General features: G+C 40.7%; 1 protein-coding gene across 6 annotated transcripts in view; it reads right to left on the bottom strand.

Moving 5' to 3' along the window:
• Positions 1 to 15,699, bottom strand: part of eps8a (EGFR pathway substrate 8a, signaling adaptor) — a 226,022-nt gene that overhangs the window by 90,569 nt on the left and 119,754 nt on the right. For all 6 annotated transcript variants that reach the window (XM_063072453.1, XM_063072450.1, XM_063072452.1 and 3 more), the window contains one exon: positions 5,709 to 5,784. In XM_063072453.1, the coding sequence (XP_062928523.1) occupies positions 5,709 to 5,751 (43 nt within the window). In that variant the 5' untranslated portion in view covers positions 5,752 to 5,784. Of the gene's footprint in view, positions 1 to 5,708; positions 5,785 to 15,699 lie in introns of those variants that run through there.

Genomic DNA, 15,699 nt, shown 5'->3' with positions numbered 1-15,699 from the left:
AAATAAACATTCAAGGCTGTGCTGCCTGTCACTAAAGAAGAGGTAGAAGAGTGGAATGAATAAAATTTACAAATCTAAAAATATAATTTTATATCAGTCTCTCTGTCATGATTGCGTTCTTTTCTGTACCTCAAAGCATTTCTTACCTGAGATAGCGGTGTTCCCCAGTGGTTTGTTTCAGGGTCATATTTTTCTTTTTTAAATAACAATGTGAAAACTTGGGTTTGGGTCACCTGTTGGTGACATTATGCCTGGAGATATGGTTAACAGCAAGGAAGACTGTAATAGACTGCCAGAGAATACAGATCAGCTGTCTGAATAGATGAACGTGGCACACGACATTTAGAGAGATATGAAATGGTACATTTTGGCGGAAACAGCAAAGACAAGACAGACTAAAGGATGCAAGATATAGAACAAGTGTACATGTATGCAAACTCTTGAGAGATAGGAAGCAAATCGAATCCTTAGTTCTGTAAAGTGATGCAAACTGTCAAAAAAAAACAGTGAAGGTATATTGAACTGGTTAGCTCCAGGTGGTAAAGCATTCAGCTCTGCTCAACATGCATTAGAAAGGATGTGAAGAACTGAGGGTGTAGCAAAGATTTACCAGAATAGTGTCAGGGATCAGGATTTTTAACCAAAAGGTTTAACATGAAAAGAAAATGAGCTGCTTGTTCTTACAGAAAACATTAAGAGATTCAATAGAGATTAAGAAAGATATGATAGGTTTGAAAAAGAGAAAAGGAAAGAAGTCATGAGCAACAACAGATGGGCCGAGGAATAGGACACACATTTAAAGTCATGGAGTTAAGATATAACAAACATGTTTCTCATACTTCCTTACAACGTAGACTATTTGGGTCATCGAGTCAATACCAACAGTCCCTTTCCACTTCCCATTTCCTTGGAACTTATTCCGTCTCACATGCTTATCACTTCTCACTGATTCTCCTGTCATCTCCATAACCTTAAGCTATATCCACACTGGACCGGATAATTTTGAAAACGCCGGATTCGCGTAAAAGCGATAGGCATCCACACCAGGCATTTTTAAAAATATCTCCATCCACATTAGAACGGATATTTTGGTGAATCTCCTCCTACTGGGCATGCGCAGGACACACAGAAAACAAGCAAAGAGGAAACGGTATACTTGGTGCGCGTTTGTCCAGTTACAGACTAGAAAAACTTAAAAGGAATTGCTGTTGGTTCTCATGCAGGAGGACTTAAAACTAAAAAAAACGAATACTGTAGTGTATGGAGGCAACCGACAGGGAGTTCACGGACAGTATGACCCGGCTGACAACGAACATTGAAAACTAACCAACTCTGTTGCATTAATAAAGCACCTTGTTAAATGTATAAAACATGTCTGCATCAGCGTTATCTTGTATTCCCATACAATGTTACATTAGGCTGTTACACATCTGTTGTCAGAGAAGTACTTGCATAAATAGGTAAACCACCTTCATACAAGCAAGGACAGAAAATAGGGCAAAGTGAGTATACTTATTTATTCGGTAAGCTATGGGTCAAAGTATTTGGTGAGTACATTTCTAACTCTTCTGGCTTCAGTCTCATTGCCATCTGTTCTGAAATTGTTAGGTCGTGTGGGGGGGTTGCGTTCAAGAAAATAATGAAATGCCGTGCTGCCGCCATATGTTCCGGCACGTCATGACAGCGTTTTTAAAAATATCCGTTTACCCTGTCCACACTGCTCTGCACAATCAGCATTTTCAAATTTACACACACTGGAGGGTGTTTTAGAAAATCTCCATTTTCGGGGGAGGGGGGGAAACGGCGTTTCAGTGTGGACGGAAGGTCAAAACGAAGAGAAAAAGCTTCGGTTATGGATTTATCCGGTCTAGTATGTATATAGCCTAGGTCATAATTTAGTACCTAATTAACTTTCCACATGAAGGAAGTTTTTTGTATTTTACATATATTCACAGAACGGTTAGATTACTGAACTCTTAGCCTGTTAGGGTGGTGGAAACAATCTAAAAGGACTTCCAAAAAGGAATTGCTTTGCTAATCTGGGGAAAAATTGCAGGCAACTGGGAAAGGTTACGGAATGGAATTTGTTTGCTTTATCAACAGCAGGCATGGATTCAATGACCTGAATTGCCTCTTCTATGTAAATGGCATGACAATTCCATGTTCTTTCGCTCTTCTCATCTCATTCTGGCTCAACTGCAGAAACTTCTGATATTTTAAGCAAAAAAAAGGCATTGGATAATGTTCTGCGTCAATGTGTCAGACAGCAAATAACTGCTCCAGATTAATGCAAGGTCCAAAATATAGTGTTCAGTTTGTGATGTCCACCTACTCCAAAGCTTCAACCAACAAGTTCATTAGAATTGAAAAATATTAGTGTTCATTGAACTTGCCTTAATATTTGAAGCAAATTTTGCACTAGTTTAATTTTTATTATGCAGAATTCACAGAAACATCTACAGGATAATTCTAAGATCACAAAAATATTATGTAACACCCTGGTTAAGATGTTTACTGCTATGCTGTAAGTTTTAGCAGTTCTGTAACAGCAGGCTGTTCTGCTTTCAGCCTGTTTAGGTTTGAGCTAAGATAAGGGGCTTTGTTGTGTCAGCCAATCAGGATGGTGGATTTGGGAGAAGGTTCTAGAGAACACTGGGCAGAGAGGTTTTTGCAATGGACACTGATGTGGGCCGAGGTCTTTATGGCAGGAGCTGGGAGAAGACAGGAGGGAAGATGGCTGAGGATGCCGTCCATGTTGCACAAGGTGCTTTCTGCAAATGAATGTCTTAAAGGAGGAAGGAGAATACTCCTGTGGGAGAGCCCATTCGTTCGAAATGGATTTCGACAAACATTTGGAAGGTGGTGTGTGCTTTCAGGCAGATCAAGGGTCCAGCTCGCAATTTAAAGACAACTTCAAGATGAGCTCCAACTTGTGTGCACATTTGAATTATGGGATGGAACCTATTGTTTTTTTTCCCTTTCTTTTCTTTAATAACTGTTTGGTTAAGTTAACAATTTTAAATATACGTTCTTTAAAATTGTATGTAGTGTACAATCTGTTATTTCTTGCTGACAGGTGATTGCATGGAAGCAGCAAGTTACACATCATTCACACAAATCAGGATTCAGGTGAGCAAGACTTCCCACCCTCACAGGTTTCGCAGAACCCATCAACACTAGACAGACGGAGTCTGAGAAAAGTAGTTTTCTCACAGCTGAGTCCGGTGGCTGTTAGCAAGAGACTGACCAGCCACATCTCTAGAGATGCCCAGTAAAAAGGGGTTTCAATTAGTACAATGTCTTTATAGAAACATAGAAAATGGGTGCAGGAGTAGGCCATTCGGCCCTTCGAGCCTGCACCGCCATTCAGTATGATCATGGCTGATCATCCAACTCAGAACCCTGTACCTGCCTTCTCTCCATACCCCCTGATCCCTTTAGCCACAAGGGCCATATCTAACTCCCTCTTAAATACAGCCAATGAGCTGGCCTCAACTGTTTCCTGTGGCAGAGAATTCCACAGATTCACCACTCTCTGTGTGAAGAAGTTTTTCCTCATCTCGGTCCTAAAAGGCTTCCCCTTTATCCTCAAACTGTGACCCTTCGTTCTGGACTTCCCCAACATCGGGAACAATCTTCCTGCATCTAGCCTGTCCAATCCCTTTAGGATTTTATACATTTCAATAAGATCCCCCCCACCAATCTTCTAAATTCCAACGAGTATAAGCCTAGCCGATCCAGTCTTTCATCATATGAAAGTCCTTCCATCCCATGAATCAATCTGGTGAACCTTCTTTGTACTCCCTCTATGGCAAGAACGTCTTTCCTCAGATTAGGGGACCAAAACTGCACATAATACTCCAGGTGTGGTCTCACCAAGGCCTTGTACAACTGCAGTAGTAACATTTAGCACTTAAAAATTTATCTGCAACCCTTAGCTTTCATAAAACAGACAGGATAGAAATAATTTAAGATACAAGGGTACAGTATAGCATTAAGGAATAAAATGCAACTCCACAACTACAATGCCCAAAGCTTTGCAATGAGTTATTCAGACCCACCTCCATATGTGCCAGGGTAAGAGACCAAACACAAAAACTTATTAATTCAATTAACTTCTGTATCCTTCAGTTACCATAGTTGCAGATACAATTGAACTGGATGTTCGTATAATTACTTAAGTAATGTGATTCACAAGCTTTGTACAATTCTATAAAGTATACATTTGAATGAACCAAAAATAATTTACTTCAGAAATTTTAATCTACAAAATAATGTTCCATTTCAAAACTATTTCCTGCATAATTAGCAAATTGTACAGAATGAGTAACAAATGTTGCTCCAGATCTTACTGCCATACAAATAACAAGAACAAATGTATTTATAGCAATTTACATGCAATTTCTATTCTACCTTCTGTTGAGTCATATATCAAAGTTTAAAGGACATTTATCAAAATATGTATGCAGTATTCAACTCTGAAATTCGATTTCCCCACAGTCAAGAAACAAAAACAACCATGCAACCAACCCCCAAACTACAACCCCGCCCAGCCCATGCAAAAGAAACAAATCACACAAATGGCAAAAAAAAGTGAAAACACAGAATATAAAAACATAAAATCGAAAGACCTATCTCAGTACAGTTCAACTCAGCATTCATTATCTGCAGGCTGTCCAGAGTCGAAAATCACCCAAAAGTAGTAACAAAAACAAACAGTGACCAGAACTAGAACACATCATAAACCTAAAAGTCCAAATCTACAACCTGCATCAATTAAACCTTGCTACGGCATCATCTGCCCACAGGAGAGAGAGGGAGAGAGACAGATAGACAGATATCATTCAAACGCTAGGACCTTCCCTCAGAAGCAGCCAATGAGAGACCACCACATGCAGACAGCTTCCCTGGTAGCAGTGAGCAAGAGGGTGGTAGATAGTGCTGAACACTTGCTCGCCCTCTACACCCGCCTCAATGATTTCATTCTTCCTTGGCTCTGACATATATGTATAATTAAATGCAGAAAACCGAAAATCGATGCCTATATTGTGGCACTCAACTAATGGGTTGGCAACACCATCTACAGTGCTTCGCTGTGAAAATACATTGAATGGTACCAAACTCCTGCATTTACCCTTAAAAGCCATGGCAAGTATTGGTTAATTACTACAATCAACTTTGTGGGCACTGAAAATTAATTGAGACTTAATTTTTTTTAGTTCTATTGTTGAATTTCTTCTAAATTCTCTCCCAATCCAGTATTTCTTTCTCCCTTTACTGTATATACCTGATTTGATAAAGAATTTACACAATTTAATATATCTCTTCCTCAAACTCCATGCTATTTTTTCCCTGTTCTTCCTATCAAATATGTTATCGTAACACATAGCAGACTTACCCATTCTCTCTGGTCTCATCTATTTTCCGTCAGTCAGACATGATCAGCTGAAAACTTCAATGACTTGGCACGCAAAAAACGTTGAAAAGCTAAATATCTCAAGCCAGTAGTCTCCTAGACTCACCTTCGATTTCCTTCTACTTTACTAACACAAAATCCAAAACACATTTGTACATGAATATTCAAATTAAATTATAAAAGGAAACGAGGAAGTGCCAGAACAACAGATAAAAACAAGGAAAAACAATACACTGACAATGCACACTATATAAAACTACATGTGTAAAATAAAACATCATACACAACTCACCATACAAGGTTTTTCCACTAGTCTTCATTGCAGTATTGTCCATCGCTAGTTGGGTTGCTGTTTGCAAACCATAACACTATAAAAACAAGAATCAGAATGTTGAATCTGAGATTATAGCCTCCTTTATACCTTCCACAAAAAAACCTTAAGCAAGGAATAAACTTCTGTTTTTAATAGTATATTGAAATTCCTTTATTTTCCCATCATCTCAAATACACAGAAGCATCACCTTTGCTCTATTTGTAATCAAAATGTAGTTCTTAAACTCAAAACCACATCTTATAGGAGCAGCCAATTTCTTACATACGCTATTTTGAAGCACTTGGCATACAACCTACAAACCTGTGTGCAAGTTTCATTACTACACATTAAAATTCATTTGAACTTAATGGATAAATTGAATAAGTAATTATCCTTTAGTGGAATTGTTTTAAAACGGGTTATCTTTGACATGTATTCCTCGTGTATGGATTATGTTCAAGAGAAATTAGAAACAAGGATCATAACACATTGGCAAATACAACATAGAATAGTACTGCACAGGAAAAGGCCCTTCGGCTCAGTGTAGTGCCGAGCGAATTAATTTAGTAATCAAATGGCCAACTCAATTAATCCCTTCTGCCCACACAATGGCACTACCCTTCTATTTCCCTCACATTCATGTGCCTATCTAAACATCTCCTAAAAGTCCCTACTGTATCTGCCTCTACTACCTCCCCAGCCAGCACATTCCACTCTGTAAAAAAAACTTGTCCCTCACACCCTCTCACCTTAAATGCACACCATCTGAAATTGAGACATTTCAATGCTCGGAAAAAGATACTGTCTGTCTACTCTATCTATGCCTCTCAGAGTCTCTATTAGATCTCCCCTCAGCTTCTGCCATTCATGAGAAACAATCCAAGTTTGTTCAACCTCTCGTTACAGCACGTGCCCTCTAATCCAGGCAACATCCTGAGAAACCTTTTCTGCACCCTTTTCAAAACCTCAATATCCTCCCAATAATGGAGCAATCCAGAACTGTATGCAATATTCCATATCTGCAACTGACATATATCCTGATGTATTCTTTGTCAGTCTCCTACACTATCCACAACTCCAATCATCGATCACCAAACCTTACACACGATCAAGTCTGCTTTGCAAATAGGGCTCAGTGTAAGCTCTGATCAAAAGGAATAATAATCTGTTCTATTTACCACATTTGAAACAATGACAGTCTTACAAGAAGCATAATAATTAACCTATAAAAAGAGCAAGTACACATGTAAAACAGGGAACCAAATTTTCTTTAAGTAATTTATTTTTCACACATCAATAAACCAAACTAAGAACAGAAATTGGAACTAACAATAACAAAAGTAATCCTGCTGTAAAAATGGAAGCAAGGTTAAATAATAAACAATTACTCAAAGGTGCAAAAGACTGCATATTCTGATGAAGAAGAAACCGATTGACCCAGATATGCAGATCAAGAGAAAGGAGCTAACATCTTAAAATGATGCTGATCAATGTTACACCAAGGATCAGCAGTGGACAAATTTAATGTTTATTGGCATGCAAGACATCTAAATTGGTTCAAATCTTTAGTCCTGTTACATAAAACTAAATCTTGAGGATTAGGTAAAATTACAGCTTCCTTTTAACCTCACTTGGTTCCTGCATATTAAAAACTAAGGCAATTTTACAGGCAGATGAGGTCAAATGGCAGTTTATATCAGGCAAAATATGACAGACTGAGGAAATTAAACTTAAAATCACTGTATTAAAATTTATAAAGCCAAGACTATTTTAATAGCTCGAAGCTGAAGTGCAAACTCAAGATAATTTAGAGCAAAAAGCAGGCAATTGTAGAATTACGGACTTCTTTGGAATATTTCCCCACAATAAGTAATGATTAGGAAACTGTGAGACAAACTACTTACAGTTTATAATGCAAATAAGAAATCTGTCAATATTGCAAATTTATTTATGTTATACACAGAATATTTTCTACCTACTTTGAGCAAAGAGAACCAAACCAAAAAAAATGCTTTGGACAATCTACAGAATCACCAATAACACCCTAAACTTTGCTTATCTTTACCCAATCCCAAAACAAAGCCTTAATTTGACTGCAAAACAGAGGGAAAGGGGCTGAGCAGGGGTACTTACCAACGCAAACACAGAGATCCAGTTTTGACAAGCAATGTCTGAACATACTACACAGGTTAGAAACATAGAACCATAGAACATTACAGCACAGAAACAGGCCTTTTGGCCCTTCTTGGCTGTGCCGAACCATTTTTCTGCCTAGTCTCACTGACCTGCACCTGGACCATACCCCTCCGTACACCTCTCATCCATGTACCAGTCCAAGTTTTACTTAAATGTTAAAAGTGAGCCCACATTTACCACTTCATCTGGCAGCTCATTCCACACTCCCACCACTCTGTGTGAAGAAGGCCCCCCTAATGTTCCCCTTAAACTTTTCCCCCTTCACCCATGTCCTCTGGTTTTTTTCCTCCCCTAGCCTCAGTGGAAAAAGCCTGCTTGCATTCACTCTATCTATACCCATCATAATTTTATATACCTCTATCAAATCTCCCCTCATTCTTCTACTCTCCAGGGAATAAAGTCCTAACCTATTCAACCTTTCTCTGTAACTCAGTTTCTCAAGTCCCGGCAACATCCTTGTAAACCTTCTCTGCATTCTTTCAACTTTATTAATATCCTTCCTGTAATTTGGTGACCAAAACTGCACACAATACTCCAAATTCGGCCTCACCAATGCATTATACAACCTCACCATAACATTCCAACTCTTATACTCAATACTTTGATTTATAAAGGCCAATGTACCAAAAGCTCTCTTTACGACCCTATCTACCTGTGACGCCACTTTTAGGGAATTTTGTATCTGTATTCCCAGATCCCTCTGTTGCACTGCACTCCTCAGTGCCCTACCATTTACCTTGTATGTTCTACCTTGGTTTGTCCTTCCAAAGTGCAATACCTCACACTTGTCTGTTTTAAACTCCATCTGCCATTTTTCCAGCTGGTCCAAATCCCTCTGCAAGCTTTGAAAACCTTCCTCACTGTCCACTACACCTCCAATCTTTGTGTCATCAGCAAATTTGCTGATCCAATTTACCACATTATCATCCAGATCATTGATATAGATGACAAATAACGATGGACCCAGCACTGATCCCTGTGGCACACCACTAGTCACAGGCCTGCACTCAGAGAAGCAATCCTCCACTACCACTCTCTGTCTTCTTCCATTGAGCCAATGTCTAATCCAATTTACTACCTCTCCATGTATACCTAGCAACTCAATCTTCCTAACTAACCTCCCATGCGCGACCTTGTCAAAGGCCTTACTGAAGTCCATGTAGACAACATCCACTGCCTTCCCTTCATCCACTTTCCTGGTAACCTCCTCGAAAAACTCTAATAGATTGGTTAAACTCAAATAGATTGGTTAAACATGACCTACCATGCACAACGCCCTGTTGACTCTCCCTAATAAGTCCCTGTCTATCCAAATACTTGTAGATCCTATCTCTCAGTACTCCTTCCAATAATTTACCGGCCTATAATTTCCCAGATTACTTTTAGAGCCTTTTTTAAATAATGGAACAACATGAGCTATCCTCCAATCCTCCGGCACCTCACCCGTAGATACCGACATTTTAAATATATCTGCCAGGGCCCCTGCAACTTCAACACGAGTCTCCTTCAAGGTCCGAGGGAATATCCTGTCAGGTCCTGAGGGTTTATCTACTCTGATTTGCCTCAAGATAGCAAGCACCTCTTCCTCCTCAATCTGTATAGCTTCCATAACCTCACTACTTGTTTGCTTTATTTCCATTGACTCCATGCCAGTTTCCTTAGTAAATACAGACGCAAAAAAACCATTTAAGATCTCCCCCATTTCTTTTGGTTCCATACATAGCCGACCACTCTGATCTTCAAGAGGACCAATTTTATCCCTTACTGTCCTTTTGCTCTTAATATACCTGTAGAAGCTCTTTGGATTATCCTTCACCTTGACTGCCAAAGCAACTTCATGTCTTCTTTTAGCCCTCCCGATTTCTTTCCTAAGTATTTTTTGCACTTTTTATATTCCTCAAGCACCTTATTTGCTCCCTGCTTCCTATACATGTCATACATCTCTCTCTCTTCTTCTTTAACAGATATCCCTTGAGAACCAAGGTTCCTTATTCTTAAACAACAGGAATTCTGCAGATGCTGGAAATTCAAGCAACACACATCAAAGTTGCTGGTGAACGCAGCAGGTCAGGCAGCATCTATAGGAAGAGGCGCAGTCGACGTTTCAGGCCGAGACCCTTCGTCAGGACTGATAGATGCTTCCTATAGATGCTGCCTGGCCTGCTGCGTTCACCAGCAACTTTGATGTGTGTTCCTTATTCTTATTCACTTTGTCTTTAATCCTGACAGGAACATACAAACTCTGCACTCTCAAAATTTCTCCTTTGAAGGCCTCCTACTTACCAATCACATCCTTGCCAGAGAACAACCTGCCCCAATCCACGCTTTTTAGATCTTTTCTCATTTCTTCAAATTTGGCCATTTTCCAGTTTAGAACCTCAATCCAAGGACCAGATATCTCTTTATCTATGATCAAGTTGAAACTAATGATGTTATGATCACTGGAACCAAAGTGTTCCCCTACACACACTTCCGTCACCCGTCCTAACTCGTTTCCTAATAGGAGATTTAATATTGCATCCTCTCTAGTTGGTACCTCTATATATTGATTTAGAAAACTTTCCTGAACACATTTTACTAACTCTAACCCGTCTAGACCTTTAACAGTATGGGAATCCCAATCAATATGTGGAAAATTAAAATCCCCCACTATCACAACTTTATGTTTCCTGCAGTTGTCTGCTGTCTCTCTGCAGATTTGCTCCTCCAATTTTCGCCGACTATTGGGTGGTCTATAACACAACCCCATTAATGTGGTCATACCTTTCCTGTTTCTCAGATCCACCCATATGGCCTCGGTAGACAAGCCCTCTAACCTGTCCTGCCTGAGCACTGCTATAACATTTTCCCTGACTAGCAATGCCACCCACCCCCCCACCCTTCATTCCTCTGCCTCTATCACACCTGAAACACCAGAACTCTGGAACATTAAGCTGCCAGTCCTGCTCCTCCTGCAGCCAAGTTTCACTAATGGCTATAATGTCGTAATTCCATGTGTCAATCCATGCCCTCAGCTCATCAGCCTTCCCCACAATACTCCTTGCATTGAAATAGACACACCTCAGAAGACTATTACCACCACACACAACCCTTCTATTTGTGACTTCGCATGAACTTTTAACATCATTTATTTTCACCCCCATTCCACTATCTGCTCTGGCACTCTGGTTCCCATCCCCCTGCAAATCTAGTTTAAACCCGCCCCCCCCCGCCACCAAAAGCACTAACAAACCTCCCTGCAAGGATATTGGTCCCCTTGTAGTTCAGGTCTCTCTTGTACAGGTCCCACTTGCCCCAGAAGAGGTCCCAATGATCCTGAAACCTGAAACCTTGCCCCCTACACCAGTTCCCCAGCCACGTGTTCATCCGCCAGAGCATCCTATTCTTACCCTCACTAGCACATGGCACAGGTAGCAATCCTGAGATTACCACCCTTGTGGTCCTGCTTTTTAACTTCCTACCAAGCTCTCTATACTCACTCTTCAGGACCTCCTCACTCTTTTTTCCTACGTCATTGGTACCGATGTGTACCATGATATCTGGCTGATCACCCTCCCACTTCAGATTGCTGTGCACGCGATCAGAGACACCCCTGACCCTGGCACCCGGGAGGCAACAAACCATCCGGGAGTCTGTGTCACAACCACAGAACCTCCTGTCTGTACCTCTAACTATCGAGTCCCCTATCACTACCACTCTCCTCTTCTTCCACCCTCCCTTCTGCACTGCAGAACCAGACTCAGTGCCAGAGATCCGGCTGCCGCAGCTCGTCCCAGATAAGTCATCCCCCCCCCCCCCAACAGTATCCAAATTGGTATACTTGTTGTTGAGGGGAATGGCCACAGGGGAACCCCGCTCTGCCTGCCCTCTCCTCTTCCATCGCCTGACGGTAACCCAATTACCTATGCGCTGCTCCCTTGGTGTAACTACCTTCCTGAAGCTACTATCTGTAAGCACCTCATTCTCCCAAATGATCCGGAGGTCATCCAGCTCCTGCTCCAGTTCCCTAACGCGGTTTGTTAGGAGCTGCAGCTGGATGCACTTCTTGCAGGTGTCATTGTCAGGGACACCAGAGGTCTTCCTGACTTCCCACATCCTGCAAGAGGAGCATTCCAACATCCTGCCTGGCATTCTCTCTACTCTAAACAAACAAAACAAAACTTACCGGAACCTACCCTCGCCTCTGCCTGTTCATGCAGAAGCCTGTTGAGCCAAAGCTGTCCCACTCTGCTCCCTCTTACTCCACTGCCTGCACTCAACGCTGCCCGCTGTATATGGTGGTCTTTTTTTAAACCTTTGGCGCTCTATGTCACACGTCTGCTCTTTTCTCCGAGCAGTGTGAAAAAGAAAGTCTTTTCTCCAAGATTCCTATTCCTTCTCTCTCGGCCTCTTACTCTGATTGACCTCAAAACCATAAACTAGATTCTCAACAGTTGTCCAACACAGGAAAAAAGGTGTCTTTCAGAACGCCAAATCCATGCTGATTATAAAGCACCATCAATCCTAATCTACACTAATGCTACTTCATTCTTCCCATCTTCCCATCAACTCGCCTCAGATTATACCACTCAATGGGAGCAATTTACAGTGGCCAATTAACCTAACAACCTGTAGGATTTGGGGAAGAAACTGGAACAACCAAAGGAAACACAACCAGTCACAGGGAGAACACACAAACTTTACATAGGTGACATCCAAGGTCAGGATTGAATCTAGATTGCTAGAGGTGTGCTACTGTGCTGCTCAGAGGCTACTTAACTGTTCAGGCTTGAAATAAGCACAAGATACTTCAGAATAAAAAATATAAAAAAAGCTCTTCTATTGGTTACATCTATCACATCCTTATGTCAGCCCAAATTGCCTTATTAAGTGTTTTGAAGAACATTCAAAGCGAATAATGCAGGAAACAGTAGTCAACTGCACTTGGCAGATCTCTTAAACAAGAATGAAATGACAATCAATTAATCTATTTTTGTATGTATTATGGAAGATCATTCCTCAGCCAAATAATCTTATGCAACTGTGGTTACATTTGAAAACAGAGTAAATTCCCAAGACCAATTTCATGACTGGAAATACCAAAGTCATGAGAATCAATGGGAACCACAAGTCCCAAAAAGTACAGTTCCAACAAAATGAAGATGGATTAACTTCTTTGTATTAAAATAATAACAGAATAAACATTTATTTTACATAATTATCAAAAAAATGCTCATTCCTCATGTTACAGAAGCGACTAACAATAATACTGGAATGATAACCGATTAAGTGCTTTTTTTTAAAGCTGATTCCTAACTGCATTGCAGAACAAGCATTTTAGCATCATACACAGCAACTAAATTCCAAATATTTTCATGTTTTAGTAGGATAAAATTGCTGTACGAAGACAGCTCAATCTTACCTGTGATCAAATCAAGCACTTTGGTGATTGCTTACCTGAGCATTCCTGTATTACATTTAAATTACAAACCTCTTGTATTAAATTCCATCTATTTGGGACAGAAATGAGAATGGGTAGAAGGAAACAAGAGTAATATGGGGAAGAAAGTTTTCAAGTTATTTGTTATGCAGCACATCTCAATCCTTAAAGATAGAGACATAGATCTCCACTACAGACCCAACTGGAAAAGCAAAGAGAAAGCAGCTAATTCCTTAACTGTAAATAGTATAAAGGAACGTCCCAGCATTGACTGCATTTGTATGGAGCTCAGCCACAAGAAAGTAGCATCCATTATCAAAGACCTCCACAACCCAGGCCATGCCCTCTTCGCGCTACTACCATTGGGCAGGAAGTAAAGGAGATTCAAGTCCCACACCACCAGGTTCAGGAACAGCTATTACCTAACAACCATCAGGCTCTTGATTCCGTGTGGATAACTCTGAACCAATTCTACTGCCTACAGATGCACTTTCAAAGACTCTTTACAACTCATGCTCTCATTATTTTATTTGCACATTTTGTCTTCTTTCGCACATTGGTTGTTTGTCCGTCTTTGTCTGTTATGAATAGCTTCCCCCACCCCCTGTAAATGCCTGTGAGAAAATGAATCTCAAAGTAGTACACAGTAACATTTACATGCTGTCATAGTAAATTTAAATTTTAAGAAAGTTTGTGACCTTCAAAAGCAGAATTTGAGCAACTGAGCTCAAAAAAACTACAGACATGATGAATTATTTTTTAATACAACAATAAAATGAGTACTAAAATTTTAGTTACATACGGAACTCATTTAGCTCGGTTAGGTTTTTAGAATCACCATCTTCCTCGGTGTAACAAAAATCAAAAACATGCCAAACATACTTTAATAGAAAAGAACAAGATTTGAATCCTTTATGGTGGTAGCTTGAAGGATTTCTATACGTTGGTTGGGGTAAACCAGCATCAGTGAAAGCAAAAGAATGAATAATACTTTCAGCACAGACAGTACAGATAAAGATAGCCAGTAATACAGAAGTGTGAGGTTAGGGTGAAGCAGAGACCACTAGATGATTCATTAGATGCAATAAGGGACTCAAGTGTATTCAATTGGGAGAAGTGCACAGACGCAGTAGCTCGTCATCACGCAGGCCGCTGAGAAGATTTAAAAAGCAAGAAGTTTCTTTCAACAGGAGGTTCGATTGGGAGAAGTGCACAGACACAGTAGCTCATCATCGTGCAAGGCCTCTGAGAAGACTGCGCGATTAAAGAGGAGACACTGCCTAGCGGAGAGATCATTGAGGGAGAAGTTGTCAGAGTAGCATGAGACAGAGTAGTAAGACTTTGGCTCGTCGAGGCTTCGACGAGGGCAGGTCTAGGTGAGGCAAGTTACTTTCATATCCCTTTCTTTCCTCTAACTTAAGAAGAGTGGATATGACTGCAAGATCAGTTTTCTGCTCTGGGTGCCAGATGTGGGATTCCCCCCTTCCCTGATGGCCACATCTATGCTAGTTGCATTGAGTTGCAGCTCATTAGAGACTGTGTTAGGCTTGTTAGGGAAAGTGAGGAGGTAATCAAGAAGAGTTACAAGCAGGTAGCCACACCGGGGCCACAGGAGACAGAAAAATGGGTGACTGTCAGGAGAGGGAAGGGAGACCGTCAGCGGAGAGCACCCCTGTGGCTGCCCCCCTGATCAAGTAGAGGTGGCCCCCACTTTTCGAACGTTCGCTTTACGACACCTCGCTGTTACGAAAGACCTACAGTAGTTACCTGTTTTCGCTAACAGAAGGTGTTTTCACTGTTACAAAAAAAGGCAGCGCGTGCCCAAACAGCCAAGCTCCTCCCCCGGAACTGCATTCTAGCCTGCATTGCTTAAACACGTGCTTTATCTCGATTTATTTTGCATATCCGTTAGCAAGATGAATTCTAAAGTATCGGAAAAGCCTAAAAGAGCTCGTAATGGTGCTACACTTAGCGTAAAACGAGAAATAATTAAGCGTTTCGATCGTGGTGAACAAATTAAGGACATTGTCCGTGCGTTGAACTTGCCTGCGTCCACCATTTGCACTATTTATACGCAGAGAGAAATGGCGTTTGGTTATTCGTATAAGCAAGTTTTTAACTGTGACGAAACTCAATTTATTGAAAGAAATTGTTGAACAAGACATTTATTTTGAAAGAAGAAAAGCAGGCTAAGGGACACAAGGCATTGAAGGGTAGGTTTACCCTAATGCCTATTATTAACGCTACTGGTGATGCTGTCCTTAAGCCTCTACTAGTGTATCATTCAGAAAATCCGAGGGCACTTAAAGGCGTTGATAAGAAAACACTTCCTGTTCTGTTCCGTTCACATCCAAG

The sequence above is a fragment of the Mobula hypostoma genome, chromosome 20 (genome assembly GCF_963921235.1).
Source record: "Mobula hypostoma chromosome 20, sMobHyp1.1, whole genome shotgun sequence".
Taxonomy (NCBI): domain Eukaryota; kingdom Metazoa; phylum Chordata; class Chondrichthyes; order Myliobatiformes; family Myliobatidae; genus Mobula; species Mobula hypostoma.
The sequence above is the reverse complement of the archived record's forward strand: the minus strand, read 5'-3'. Positions and strand labels throughout refer to the sequence as shown.